At 41.5% G+C, this 14678-nt stretch overlaps 1 protein-coding gene across 19 annotated transcripts in view; it reads right to left on the reverse strand.

Annotated features, from left to right (window-relative positions):
* The window catches only part of sh3glb2b (SH3-domain GRB2-like endophilin B2b), a 47885-nt gene extending 40736 nt beyond the window's left edge, over positions 1-7149 (reverse strand). For 11 of the 19 annotated variants that reach the window (XM_024381719.2, XM_024381717.2, XM_024381716.2 and 8 more), the window contains exons 1-3: positions 6993-7149; positions 1934-2075; positions 1597-1608 (exon numbers count right to left, since the gene is read on the reverse strand). In XM_024381719.2, coding sequence (XP_024237487.1) covers positions 1597-1608; positions 1934-2075; positions 6993-7055 — 217 coding nt within the window. In that variant the 5' untranslated portion in view covers positions 7056-7149. The remainder of the gene's footprint in view (positions 1-1596; positions 1609-1933; positions 2076-6992) is intronic. The other 8 variants (XM_024381721.2, XM_024381718.2, XM_042302608.1 and 5 more) reach the window with 1 other exon arrangement.
* Positions 7150-14678: the final 7529 nt, after the last annotated feature.

Raw genomic sequence — 14678 nt, forward strand, 5'->3', positions numbered from 1 at the left:
TGTCCCAAATGGCACCATATTCCCTATACACTGACTGTACAAAACATTAGGAACACCTACTCTTCCATGACATGGACTGACCAGATCAATCCAGGTGAAAGCTATGATCCCTTATTGATGTCACTTGTTAAATCCATTTTTAAGTCTTGAGACAATTGAGACATGTATTTTGTATGTTTGCCATTCAGAGGGTTAATGGGCAAGACAAAATATCTAAGTACCTTTGAATGGGGTAATGGTAGGTGCCAGGCGCACCGGTTTGAGTGTGTCAAGAGCTGCAACGCTGCTGGGATTCACGCTTGCAACAGTTTCCTGTGTGTATCATGAATCCAGCCAATTTGACACAACTGTGGGAAGCAATGTAGTTAACATGGACCAGCATCCCTGTGGAATGCTTTTGACACCTTGTAGAGGCCATGCCCTGAACAATTGAGGCTGTTCTGAGGGCAACTCAATATTAGGAAGGTGTTCCTAATGTTTTGTACACTGTGTCTACTGTAGGACTCTGGTAAAAAGTAGTGCACTTTGTAGGAAATAGGGTGCCATTTGGGTCCATCCTCCTCTGCACAGATGGGCACTAAACACAATTAGCCCTCCTACCCCAGTTTACCTTGCCTAAATCATTACCGTCCCAAATCTGATTTGAACACATAAGTCTCTTCAACTAATCTTGGTTACCCAGAAGTAAAATTCTTGCAAAAGTTGTAACTTCCCAAATAATCTGTCCACGAGAGATGACTCAACTAACTTTCGTGCAGCACCTCAATTGAATTTGACATCGATGACACTATTTATGCTGAAGTTTTATTTATGCTGAAGTCAGAGCAACCAAACAGGCCTTGGATTTGGCCTTGCATGGAAAGTCACCTTAAGAATGAAAGTCCCTTACGGAGTGAAATTTTGCAGAGAAAGAAGGACCAATTGAAGATATCAGTTATCTATAACCAGCCATCATAGGCAATCATGTGAGTACAAGAGCCTAGTCCTATTTCAGCACCTAAACCCTTCCTCTTTACAGTTCAAAGATGCTAAAGAACTAAGCAAAAGTTGTAAACCATATGATAAAGTAGAACATGGCATTGACCTATCCAGCTCCTTCAGATCTGTGATCACTGAGGGGGTACAGTATGTTAAGGGTTTAGGTCCAAAATGAAATCATTCCACACATTCCAACTGACCCCCATAGGAAGTCTTATGGGGGTGGGGAGCCTCAAGTATGCTGCTACTACTACTACTGCTACTACTACTACTGCTGCTACTACTACTACTGCTGCTACTACTACTGCTGCTGCTACTACTACTGCTGCTACTACTACTGCTGCTACTACTACTGCTGCTACTACTGCTGCTACTACGACTACTGCTGCTACTACGACTACTGCTGCTACTACGACTACTACTACTGCTACTACTACGACTACTGCTGCTGCTACTACTACTACTACTGCTGCTACTACTACGACTGCTGCTGCTACGACTGCTGCTGCTACTACTACTACTACTACTGCGACTACTACTACTACTACTGCTGCTACTACTACTACTGCTACTCCTGCTGCTACAACTACTACATACTGAGAGTGGAGACAGACTTACCAGTGTGGTCAACTGTAGCATGGAGGGTCAGAAAGTCAATGGTTAGTTTTCTAACATACTAGGTTTCTTTCTCTCAAAGGGACCAATGCCACAAAGTACTGTATACTTCAATAGAACTTCTTTGGACATATGCATGTAGGCAAAACACAGCCAAAGAAAAACACTAGCTAGGGCTCAGAACCCAAATAGAATGGCATCACCATGAAGGCTCCTTTCAGCCTGGTCCCAGATCTGTTTGTGCTGTCTTGTTTGGCAGTGGCAATGACCATGGGAGTTGACCGGACAGCACAAACAAGTCTGGGACCCAGCTATATGTTGCTTTAGGACTGGGTCTTACTTGGATTGGGCTGCAACAAGACCTCTGTTTGCCTGAAGATCTTCTCAGTCCAGTTCTTTGTGCAGTCGGCCCGGGCGATCAGATTCTCCAAGTGGGCATCGAGCTCAGTCTTCTCCGCAGAGCCCAACTTCTCTTCTGTGAACTTGGAGACAAAAAGGAATAAAATCATATTTACTGACAAAAACATACACCTAAATAATGTAGGCGAAGACAGTATACGTTATGACTGGCAAAAAAAAAAACATTGTTCTGTAAGTCAGTGGCAGCTGGGCAAATTGTGACCAGCCGAAACGGTTCTGTCTGGCTCTGAAATGTTTCCGTGAATGGCCCATTTTGAGCAGCTTGTGACTGCTAAGGCCCTCTAAGCCTAACCTCACGAACTACAACACAAAGCTAAGTTACAAAATTAACCTAAGCTCAACCACCATGTCGTATCTGTGTGGGTGGGGGGAGGGAGGAGCGGAACAGACAGACAGAGAGACAACTGTGAGGATAGCAGAGCGCAGAAGCTCCCTGAGTGACTGCTCTATAATTGTGCAGCAGCCACACTGGCAGTCCATCCGGCATCACAAGAGGTTTGAGCTCCCGCATTCCATCTGGCATCACAAGACGTCTTGAGCTCCCTCGTTATGACTCATGATTAACCAATCACTTGAAGACTTTCACTTCTGCTCCACTGCAAAATGGCAACAAGAAGAAGTCCATCATAAGGCTATAATAAATGTATCTTTGCTTGAAATACCACCTTATCTGGCGTGAATATAACACCCAACCCATTTCATACGCAGTACATTGAAATACATGCCATATCTACTCCTAAAAAGTACTATAACCACATCCCTAATAATGTGCTGACAATATCAAGCCATTTCAAAATCTATATTTTTTGGGCAACTAAGTGCATAATGTGGTTTGCCATCAGCCACAGACCTAGTCTCACAGCACAGTAGGACTACATCAGACTTTCTTTCTATGCATTGGTGCGGTAAGGTTTATTTCTCACAGGGGGATTTTTGGCATGTGAAGACGGGAGCTGGAAATGGCATAAAAGGGCTGTTACAATGGCTGTCACTGGTAACCCAAATCCAAATCAACCGAACATAGGATAATGCTTCAGTGATTACCATTCTTACGGAATGGTAATATTTGGCCATATTTTCCTGTTCGTGGATCACATGTGGTCGTCAACAGAGGTGACTGGTGGGAGTGAAACATCTGTTTCCTCTCGAGTGACCCTGCACTTTAGGTTGAATCACAGTCACTGATTGGTGGAGAAAGCCTGCCCCTTGCATTTCACACAGTAAAAAGCTGATACTACTACTAGCCATCTAAAGTGAGCTCTAAAAGTATTGTGACAGTGACATATTGTTTTGGCTCTGTACTCCAGCACTTTGGATTTGAATGATACAATGACTATGAAGTACAGACTGTCAGCTTTAACTTGAGGGTTTTTTCACCCATATCGTGCAAAACGTTTAGAAATTACAGCCGTTTTTGTACATAGTCCCTTCATTTCAGGGGACAAAAAGATTTGGGACCAATTCACTTACATGTGTATCAAAGTAGTCCAAAGTTTAGTATTTAGTCCCATATTCCGCATTTAGTCCTATATTCCTAGCATGCAATGATTACATCAAGCTTGTGACTCTACAAACTTGTTGGATGCATTTGCTGTTTGTTTTGGTTGCGTTACATATTATTTTGTGTCTAACAGAAATTAATGGTAAATAATGTATTGTGTTATTTTGGAGTCACTTTGATTGTAAATAAGAATATAATGTTTCTAAACACTTCTACATTAATGTGGATGCTACCATGATTATGGATAGTCCTGAGTGAATCATGGATAATGATAAGTGAGAAAGTTACAGAAGCAGAAATATCATACCACCATTACAATAACAGGGAGGGTATAATATTTAAGCAATGAGGCATGGGGGGGGTATATGGCCAGTTCTTAGCGTGGTATATTGGCCATATACCACAAACCTGAAGTGCCTTATTGCTATTATAAACTGGTTACCATTGTATTTAGAGCAGTAAAAATAAATGTTCTCATACTCGTGGTATCACATGATGCTGTATTGTTCACTTGCTTTACCAAAACCTGTACAGTGTGGACTTGTTTGACCATTGAAAACCTACATTGCAGGCTATTCAATCCATTGGCAGCCATGTAAGCCCTGTGAAAACATCCAATTCCTAGAAGCCAGAGAAACACTAAATTCCAAATAGGCCTACTTTATACCACTCCAAGTTGAAAAAGTACTGAGAGTGGTAGCATACTAGTCCTGTTGTGGATAGGCCTAATGATAATATTTAACATTTTTGTCATTTAAACACACATTTTTTAAAACTTTTTTTATAATCTAACTCACAACCCTGGTGCTGCAACAGCCATGCTCAACCAACTGAGCTACACAGTGGGATCGGTTTAATGGTAAATTGCACAGAAGGTCCAACTGAAATTTATCTTAACCCAACCCCTCGGAAAGACACACATACACAGTGTACTAAACATTAAGGACACCTTCCTAATGTTGAGTTGCGCGTACCCCCCCCCTCCCTCATTTTGCCCCCAGAACAGCCTCAATTCGTCAGTGCATGGACTAAACAAGGTAATGTGCTGAAAACATTCCACACAGGGATGCTGGCACAAACATGTTGAGCGTGAACAATGCTCAAGCTTTTAAAAAAAAATTTTTTTAACCCGTCTCCTCCCCTTCATGTAGACAGATTGAAGAGGATTTAACAATTGACATCAATAAGGGATTATTGATTTCACATGGTCAGTCTATGTCATGGAAAGAGCAGGCATCCTTAATGTTTTGTCCACTCAGTGTATATATACAGTGCATTCAGAAAGTATTCAGACACCTTGACTTTTCCACATTTTGTTACGTTACAGCCTTACTCTAAAACGTATGTTTTTAGAAATTTGGCAAATGGTTTAAAAAATATCACATTTACATAAGTATTCAGACCATTTACTCAGTACGTTGTTGAAGCACCTTTGCGAGCAATTACAGCCTTGAGTATAATGCTACAAGCTTGGCACACCTGTATTTGGGTGAGTTTCTCCCATTCTTTTCTGCAGATCCTCTCAAGCTGTTGGATGGGGAGCGTCGCTGCACAGCTATTTTCAGGTCTCTCCAGAGATGTTTGATCGGGTTCAAGTCTGGGCTCTGGCTAGGCCACTCAAGGACATTCAGAGACCTGTCCCAAATCCACTCCTTCATTGTCTTGGCTGTGTGCTTAGGGTCTTTGTCCTGTTGGAAGGTGAACCATTACCCCAGTCTGAGGTCCTGAGCGCTCTGGAGCAAGTTTTCATCAAGGATCTCTCTGTACTTTAATCCTTTTATCTTTCCCTTGATCCTGACTAGTCTCCCAGTCCCTGCCGCTGAAAAACATCTCCACAGCATAATGCTGCCACCACACTTCACCGTAGAGATGGTGCCAGGTTCTCCAGATGTGACACTTGGCATTCAGGCCAAAGAGTTCAATCTTGGTTTTATCAGATCAGAGAATCTTTTGTCTCATTGTCTTAGTCCTTTAGGTGCCAAAAGGCTTTTGGCGAACTCCAAGTGGCGGTCATGTGCCTTTTACTGAGGAGTGATTTCAGTCTCTACCATAAAAGGCCTGATTGGTGGAGTACTGCACAGATGGTTGACCTTCTGGAAGGTTCTCCCATCTCCGCAGAGGAACTCTGGAGCTTTATCAGAGTGACTATCAGGTTCTTGGTCACCCTTCTCCCCTCCGATTGCTCAGTTTGGCCAGGCGGCAAGCTCTAGGAAGAGTCTTGGTGGTTCCAAACTTCTCCATTTAAGAATGATGGAGGTCACTGTGTTCTTGGGGACCTTCAGTGCTGCATAAATGTTTTGGTACCCTTCCCCAGATCTGTGCCGACACAATTCTGTCTCGGCACTCTACGGACAATTCCTTCGACCTAATGGCTTGGTGTTTGCTCTGACATGCACTGTCAACTGTGGGACCTTATATAGACAGGTGTGTGTGTCTAATCTAATCATGTCCAATCAATTGAATTTACCACAGGTGGTTGGACTCCAATCAAGTTGAAGAAACACCAAGGATGATCAAATAAACAGGATGCAGCTGAGCTCAATTTCGAGTCTCACATAAATAAGGTATTTTTCTGTGTTCTTTTTAATAAATTTGCAACAACAAAAAAACAATGTTTTGCTTTGTTATTATGTGGCACTATGTGTAGATTGGTGAGGGAAATCCATTTAGAATAAGGCTGTAATGAAACTAAATGTGGAAAAAGGGAAAGGGTCTGAATAATTGCCGAATGCACACACACTCATACAGGTTTTGGAGAGGGGGGCTGTTGTTGTGGGGGGGTTAAATGCCTTGGTCAAGGGCACAATTGCAGGCAATGGCATCTAGGATTTGATACCCTTCGGGTCCTGGGATTCAAACTGGCAACCCTCCGGGCTCGCCTCTCTAATCGCTAAACTACTGTACCTGCCGGATGACAGGAAAACAGGTCAATCCTATGATTAGAATAGGACCAATGACTGAGGAATAAGACATAGGCTGCTACACATACCATTATTAGTCCCCACTCAATACAGCATAATACAAAAAAAACGTCACCTTTTTTCAGTGAGGACTGCATTGACAACCAGTGGCATGATGCATAGAAATGTATAGCAGACAGGTCTAGTAGCCTAGCCCTACAATTCTCTGACAGGAGTGTAAAGTAGCGGTTAGAGGAGTCGCCGCCCCGTATCCTGGTGACCGTCACATGCACCCCTCGGCGCTACGGTCGAAAACAGACATAAATAATGGAGAAGGGCTTAACCAGAATTATCGGCTTACAATGGCGTTAACGGTGAGAAAAACCTAAACGAAAAACATAACCTATTCTTAAATATTTTTGAAGTAACCGTTTATATTTGGTGTTTGCAGCGTTATATGAGAAAGACGACCCATTACAATCCGTTTCGGAATAAGATAATTACAGACTACGCACCTCGGTCAGAGCACGACAAAAACAATTATTCATGGGATTTCAAACAACACATTTGCTAAATACCTGGACTGCACGAGTGAAGAAGACTCCTGCATCAGAAGTAAGCTTTTTGAGATTGAAATCCATCGTATCAGTGTGTGCACCGCTTCTTCGGCTTGTTACTGTCCCCTGCAAAGGGAGTCCTGTCGCGCAGATGCGATGATGTACTACACAAACGCACAGCCTGGTCTCAGACTAGATGTAACATAGTAAATGTAAATCCGGGATGATGCGGTACACAAACGCACAGCCTGGTCTCAAATTAGTATGATATGTTACGTTTGGTATGGTTACAGAAGACAGAAGGTTACTTAAGATATCTTGAGTCTATTGACCGTGAATCTAACTAACATAATTTTAAAAATCCCCGTCAAAATCCGTCAGTTTAAACTAGAGATATCAAGTTTTTTTTATTTGGGCTGCAGCTCAATCCATTCCATCCACTTATGTCGGCCTTCTGCATCTACTGTACAGTGGGAAGTGGCTGAGCTACAGCGGTGTTTGTCAGAACATGAGACATCCCGCAAATCGGTCTTCTCACGAAAACGTCTGTAGCATCCTAGCGGTCAACAAATGACTCAGTAACAAGATGGTGTTCTCTGTTTTATTCTACGACCCCCACAAGTGTCACAGAAATTGTTTGAAAGTAGCCCATACAAACAAATGGAAGTATGGAGGTACAGTAGTTTTGTACCAACAAAAATAAACGGTTAAATATGTGTCCAAAAAAGATATATTAAAATATGTATATATATTTCCTGGGCTTTCTTATATCTCCTAGATATAGACCTCTTTCTGTGTTTGGAAACATTGCCGCACGAGGGGGATGCATGCAAGTTGGTGGAATAACACAGGGGAGTTCTTATAAAATGCCAGCAGAAAAAGACTCTATTTACATGTTGCTTATGAGTGCATTTCACGCTACTTTTGGATTATAATTGGATTTTAAGGCTCATATGAATGTTCTGCTTAATTTAATGTTTGTGTCATCATCGCAAATCAACTGCATTATACATAGAAAACACTTCAACTTCAACCAGTAAAATGTCTCTTTGGCTAGCTTTTGCTACATCTATGTCAATGAGTGTTAGCATTCTAGCTAACAACCGCTGCATCCAAAATAGTTATTTTGCAAAGATCACAACCAAATATAATCTTAGCGACTGTTCATGCAATAATCAGAAAATCATTGTAAGCATATGAGAACACCAAAAAGTTATTTTGTTTAGAAGTAATAAAAAATTAAATCTAGGCTATGCAGAATGGGTGCAGATGGCAATGGCTTTCTTACTGCAGCCTAGAGTCTCGCCTAACGTCAGTGTCGTGTACTGGAAAGGGGTCTATAGGACAGACACTTTAAAACCATATTCCTTATGATGATGTATTTTTTACTGTCTTTTTTTTTGCCATTTATGAATGTATTATACAATGTGTTTCTATGGGCTATAGTAGTAAAGGCTAAATTCAATATTTTTATCAAATAATTTTGTAATTTTTGGGGCGGATACTTAAAGGGGTCATAAAATCTAAATCAAATAACTAAATTATACACAGTATGACCATCTTAAAACAATTCCATATGTTAGCTTAGTACCCCCCAACGGCTTAGACTTGGATTAAGGTAAGGTAAGGTGGTTGGATGGGTGGGTGGCCATTCAACATGAATGTCTAGCTACCTATCTTGCGTTTTTGAATCTCATCGCGGACAACTTTAGTATTTTAGCTAATTAGCTACTTTAACCCTAACCTTAACCCCTAACCTGTAACCTAGCTAACGTTAACCAGCTAGTTAACGTTAGCATTAGCCACCTAGCTAACACTAGGCACAACAAATTGGAATTCGTAACCAGTGCTTGACTTGGGCCGGAGCTGTCCGGAGCGTCGTACCGGCATCTTAAATGTTTTGAGGTGCATGCCGGCTCCTCTATAAAACAAAGTAGCCTATTGCCGGCACAGGTTAACACACCGAGGCAAAAAAGTTTGAGCAAAGCGGAATGAAGGTGGGATCTGCATTGAATAGCAATGGAGAGTGGGCATTCATTTCCTGATTCTGCTTTGTTCAAGTTTATTTGCCGCTAGTCTGTGAATCTATGCGTGACAGTAGGCTGTTCAAGATTGCACACATTGAAAATGTTCCAGCCTAAATGCGCATGATGCGCTGTTCCAAATGGTCAAATTAGGGTTTGTAAGGTCATGAAAAGTTATGGTAATTAGTTTAATGACTTTGTTCATGTAATTCATGATAATTTAAATATTACCAATCACTTAAAAATCTACGTCAGCCATTATCAGAATGACCCTTCAGTGCATGTCTGCGTGTGTTGCGTGTGTGTCTGTAGGAGTGGGCCATTGCCAGAGGAGAGAGAGCACTACATTTCAGCAGCAGGTATAAAATAATGACAGGCAACAGACTAACTAGCAGTTATCTCGCTAGTTAACTATAGCTAACTAGATACATATCCATTTGATCCCTGATTCATTGAATGAGGGTATCATTTTATAAAGACAAAAGTATTTGGTTGTAATGTTGCAATATTTTACTGTATATCAAGAGTGGCAACCATCCTCCAGGGTAGCTACTTGGTATGCAGGCTTTTGTTCAAGCCCTGTACTAACTACATTTCTATTTTGTATTTATTAAGGATCCCCATTAGCTTGGGTTCCAGCAACATTAAGGCAGTTATATACATTAGAAAACATTACATGATATTACATTTCATAGCACTTTACCCAATACATTTAGTGTGTTCCCTCAGGCCACTACTCCACTATCACATATTTACAATACAGCATCCATGTGTACATGTGTGTAGAGTGTGTGTCTTATCATGTGTATATGTGTCTGTGCCTGTGTGTGTGTGTGTGTCTCTTCACAGTCCCTGCTGTTCCATAAGGTGTATTTTTTTATCTATTTCTTAAATCTGATTCTACTGCTAGCATCAATTACCTGTAGAATAGAGTTCCATGTAGTCATCGCTCTATGTAGTACTGTGCGCCTCTCATAGTCTGTTCTTGACTTGAAGATTGTGAAGAGACCTCTGGTGGCATGTCTTGTGTGGTATGCATGTGTGTCTGAGCTGTGCTAATATTTTAAAAAGACACCTCTGTGCATTCAGCATGTCAACACTTCTTACAAAAACAAGTAGTGATGAAGTCAATCTCTCCTCCACTTTGAGCCATGGGAGATTTACATGCATATTATTAATGTTAGCTCTCCGTGTAAGGACCAGCAGTGCTGCCCTGTTCTGAGCCAATTGTAATTTTCTAAGGTCCTTCTTTGTGGCACCTGACCACAAGACTGAACAGTATTCCAGGTGATACAAAACTAGAGCCTGTAGGACCTGTCTTGTTGATAGTGTTGTTAAAAAGGCAGAGTAGCGCTTTATTATGGACAGACTTCTCCCCATCTTAGCTACTGTAGTATCAACATGTTTTGACCATGACAGTTTACAATCCAGATTTACTCCAAGCAGTTTAGTCACCTCAACTTGCTCAATTTACACATGATTTATTACAATATTTAGTTGAGGTTTAGGATTTAGTGAATGATTAGTTGCAAATACAATGCTTTTAGTTTTTGAAATATTTAGGACTAACTTAGTCCTTTCCACCCACTCTGAAACTAACTGCAGCTCTTTGTTATGTACTGCAGTGATTTCACTCGCTGTAGTAGCTGATGTGCATAGTGTTGAGTCATCCGCATACATAGACACATTGGCTTTACTCAAGGCCAGTGGCATGTCATTAGTGATTTTTTTTTAAAGTAAGGGGCCTAGACAGCTGCCCTGGGGAATTCCTGACTCTACCTGGATTATGTTGGAGAGGATTCCATTGCCCTCTGTGTTCTGTTAGACAGGTAACTCTTTATCCACAATATAGCAGGAGGTGTAAAGACATAACACATTTTTCCATCAGTAGACTATGATCGATAATGTCAAAAGCCGCACTTAGGTCTAAGAAAACAACTCCCACAGTCTTTTTGTCATAAATTTTTCTCATCAGTCATCAGGCAATCATCAGTCATTCTGTGTAAATGTCATGCTTGTTGAATGTCCTTCCCTATAAGTGTGCTGACAGTATGTTGTCATTTTGTTTACAGTAAAATAGTATTGTATTTGGTCAAACACATTCTTTTCCAAAAGTTTACTAAGGGATGGTAACAGGCTGATTGGTTGGCTATTTGAGCCAGTAAAAGGGGCTTTAATATTCTAGGGTAGCGGAACTGTTTTTGCCTCCAGGCCTGAGGGCACACACTTTCTAGTAGGCTTAGATTGATTATGGCAAATAGGAGTGGCAATATCATCTGCTATTATCCTCATTAATATTCAATCCAAGTTGTCAGACTCCGGTGGCTTGTCATTGTTGATAGACAAAAAAAATATTCACTTCTTCCACACTCACTTTACGGAATTCAAAATTACAATGCTTGTCTTTCATAATTTGATCAGTTATTCTTGGATGTGTAATATCAGCATTTGTTGCTGGCATGTAATGCCTGATTGCAACTCTTGCAAATGAAAAAAAATCATTAAAGTAATTGGCCATATCAGTAGGTTTTGTGATGAATGAGCTATCTAATTCAATGAGTATGCCTTTTTGCCCAAAAAATTCATTTAACATGCTCCAAAGCTTTTTACTATCATTCTTTGTCATTTATCTTTGTTTCATAGTGTAGTTTCTTCTTCGTTTTATTCAGTTTCGTCACTTTTCTCAATTTGCAGTACACTTGTGCAGCCGGACTTATTTGCCATTCCTTTTGCCTCATCCCTCTCAAACATACCATTTTTCAATTCCACATCAATCCAAGGGAATGTAACAGTTTTTACAGTAATTTTCTTAATGGGTGAATGCTTATTAGTAACTGGAATAAGCCATTTCATAAATGTGTCAAGTGCAGTGTCTGGTTGCTCCTCATAGTCCCCGCGATATGCACATTTTCAGGGAATTCAGGAACCAATATACACAGTCAGTTAGGACAGCAAAGACTAGCTTTTTCAAACTGAAATCTGCATCCTGCAGCACTAATTCCAAAAAGTTTTGGGACTCTGTAAAATCAATGGAGAATAAGAGCACCTCCTCCCAGCTGCCCACTGCACTGAGACTAGGAAACACTGTCACCACTGATAAATCCACAATAATCAAGAATTTCAATAAGCATTTCTCTATGGCTGGCCATGCTTTCCACCTGGCTACCCCATCCCCGGCCAACAGCTCTGCACCACCTGCAGCAACTAGCCCAAGCCCTCCCTGATTCTCCTTCACCCAAATCCAGACAGCTGATGTTTTGAAAGAGCTGCAAATTCTGGATCCCTACAAATTAGCTGGGCTAGACAATCTGGACCATCTCTTCCTAAAATGATCTGCCGCCATTGTTGCAACCCCTATTACTAGTCTGTTCAACCACTCTTTCGTATCGTCTGAGATTCCTCACCTTCTTCACCCAAACTGTTACAGACCTATAACCATCCTGCCCTGCCTTTCTAAAGTCTTCAAAAGCCAAGTGAACAAACAGATCACCGACCATTTAGAATCCCACCGTACCTTCTTCACTATGCAATCCAGTTTCCGAGCTGGTCATGGGTGCACCTCAGCAACGCTCAAGGTCCTAAACAATATCATAACCACCATCGATAAGAGACAACACTGTGCAGCAGTATTCATCGACCTGGCCAAGGCTTTTGACTCTGTCAATCACCACATTCTTATCGGCAGACTCAACAGCCTTAGTTTCTCTAATGACTGCCTCGCTTGGTTCACCAACTACTTCTCAGATAGAGTTCAGTGTGTCAAATCGGAGGGCCTGTTGTCCGGACATCTTGCAGTCTCTATGGGGGTGCCACAGGGTTCAATTCTCGGGCCGACTCTTTTCTCTGTATATGTCAATGATGTCACTCTTGCTGCGGCTGATTCTTTGATCCACCTCTACGCAGATGACACCATTCTGTATACATCTGGCCTTTCTTTGGAAACTGTGTTAACAAATCTCCAAACGAGCTTCAACGCCATACAACTCTCCTTCTGTGGCCTCCAACTGCTCTTAAATGCAAGTAAAACTAAATGCATGCTCTTCAACCAATCGCTGCCCGCACCGAACCCGCCCCCGTCCATTATCACTACTCTGGACGGTTCTGACTTAGAATATGTGGACAACTACAAATACCTAGGTGTCTTGTTAGACTGTAAACTCTCCTTCCTGACTCACATTAAGCATCTCCAATCCAAAATTAAATCTAGAATCGGCTTCCTATTTCACAGCAAAGCATCCTTCACCCATGCTGCCAAACATATCCTCGTAAAACTGACTATCCTACCGATCCTTGACTTCGGCAATGTCAAAATAGCCTCCAACACTCTACTCAGCAAACTGGATGCAGTCTATCACAGTACCATCCGTTTTGTCACCAAAGCCCCATATACTACCCATCACTGCGACCTGTATGCTCTCGTTGGCTGGTCCTCGTTACTTATTTGTCGCCAAACCCACTGGCTCCAGGTCATCTATAAGTCTTTGCTAGGTAAAGCTCCGCCTTATCTCAGCTCGCTAGTCACCATAGCAACACCCACCCATAGCATGCGCTCCAGCAGGTATATTTCATTGGTCATCCCCAAAGCCAACACTTCCTTTGGCCGCCTTTCCTTCCAGTTCTCTGCTGCCAATGACTGGAACGAACTGCAAAAATCACTGAAGTTGGAGACTTATATCTCCCTCACTAACTTTAAGCTTCAGCTGTCAGAGCAGCATACCGGTCGCTGCAGCTGTACCAACCAACTACCTACCTCATCCCCATATTTTGCCCCATATTTGTTTTTGTTTTTCTGTTCTTTTGCACACCAGTATTTCTACTTGCACAGCCTCTTCTGCTCATATATCACTCCAGTGTTAATTGCTAAATTGTAATTACTTCGCCACTATGGCCTATTTATTGCCTTACCTACTTACTTCATTTGCACACACTGTATACTGCTTTTTCTATTGTGTTATTGACTGTACGTTTGTTTATCCCATATGTAACTCTGTGTTGCTGTTTTTGTCGCACTGCTTTGCTTTATCTTGGCCAGGTCAAAGTTGTAAATGAGAACTTGTTCTCAACTGGCCTATCTGGTTAAATAAAGGTGACATATTTATTTTTACTTTTAATTACACACACCAGGCCAACAAATATTCTTTACATCAACAACATAGGAATCACTACAAAAATGATTGTATACACAATATTAGGCCCAGCCCTTGGAACTTTGATTTTCCTAGATATGGCTACTATATTTTGATCGCTACATTTGATGGATCTGGATACTGCTTTCAAGCAAATTTCTGCAGCATTAGTAAAGATGTGATTAATACATGTTGATGATTTAATTCCTGTGCTGTTTGTAACTACCCTGGTAGGTTGACTGATAACCTGAACCAGGTTGCAGGCACTAGTTACAGTTTGAAGCTTTTTCTTGAGTGGGCAGCTTGATAAAAGTCAATATTTAAATCACACAGAAAATATACCTCTCTGTTGAGAGCACAAACATTTTCAAGCATTTCACACATGATCCACATTGTAGCCTAAACATCTGTGCTCAACAGGACCTTGATAAGCAGACTTGGATGTTTCAGGGCTGGATCAAAAGCCAAGCCTGCAGACCCAGGTGCTTTCTAGATGGAGGGTTGACAACATGTGACTAACAGTGCAGTTCTACTTTGTGGGGGGTTAAGTGCCTTGG

This window comes from Oncorhynchus tshawytscha, linkage group LG20, assembly GCF_018296145.1.
Source record: "Oncorhynchus tshawytscha isolate Ot180627B linkage group LG20, Otsh_v2.0, whole genome shotgun sequence".
Taxonomy (NCBI): domain Eukaryota; kingdom Metazoa; phylum Chordata; class Actinopteri; order Salmoniformes; family Salmonidae; genus Oncorhynchus; species Oncorhynchus tshawytscha.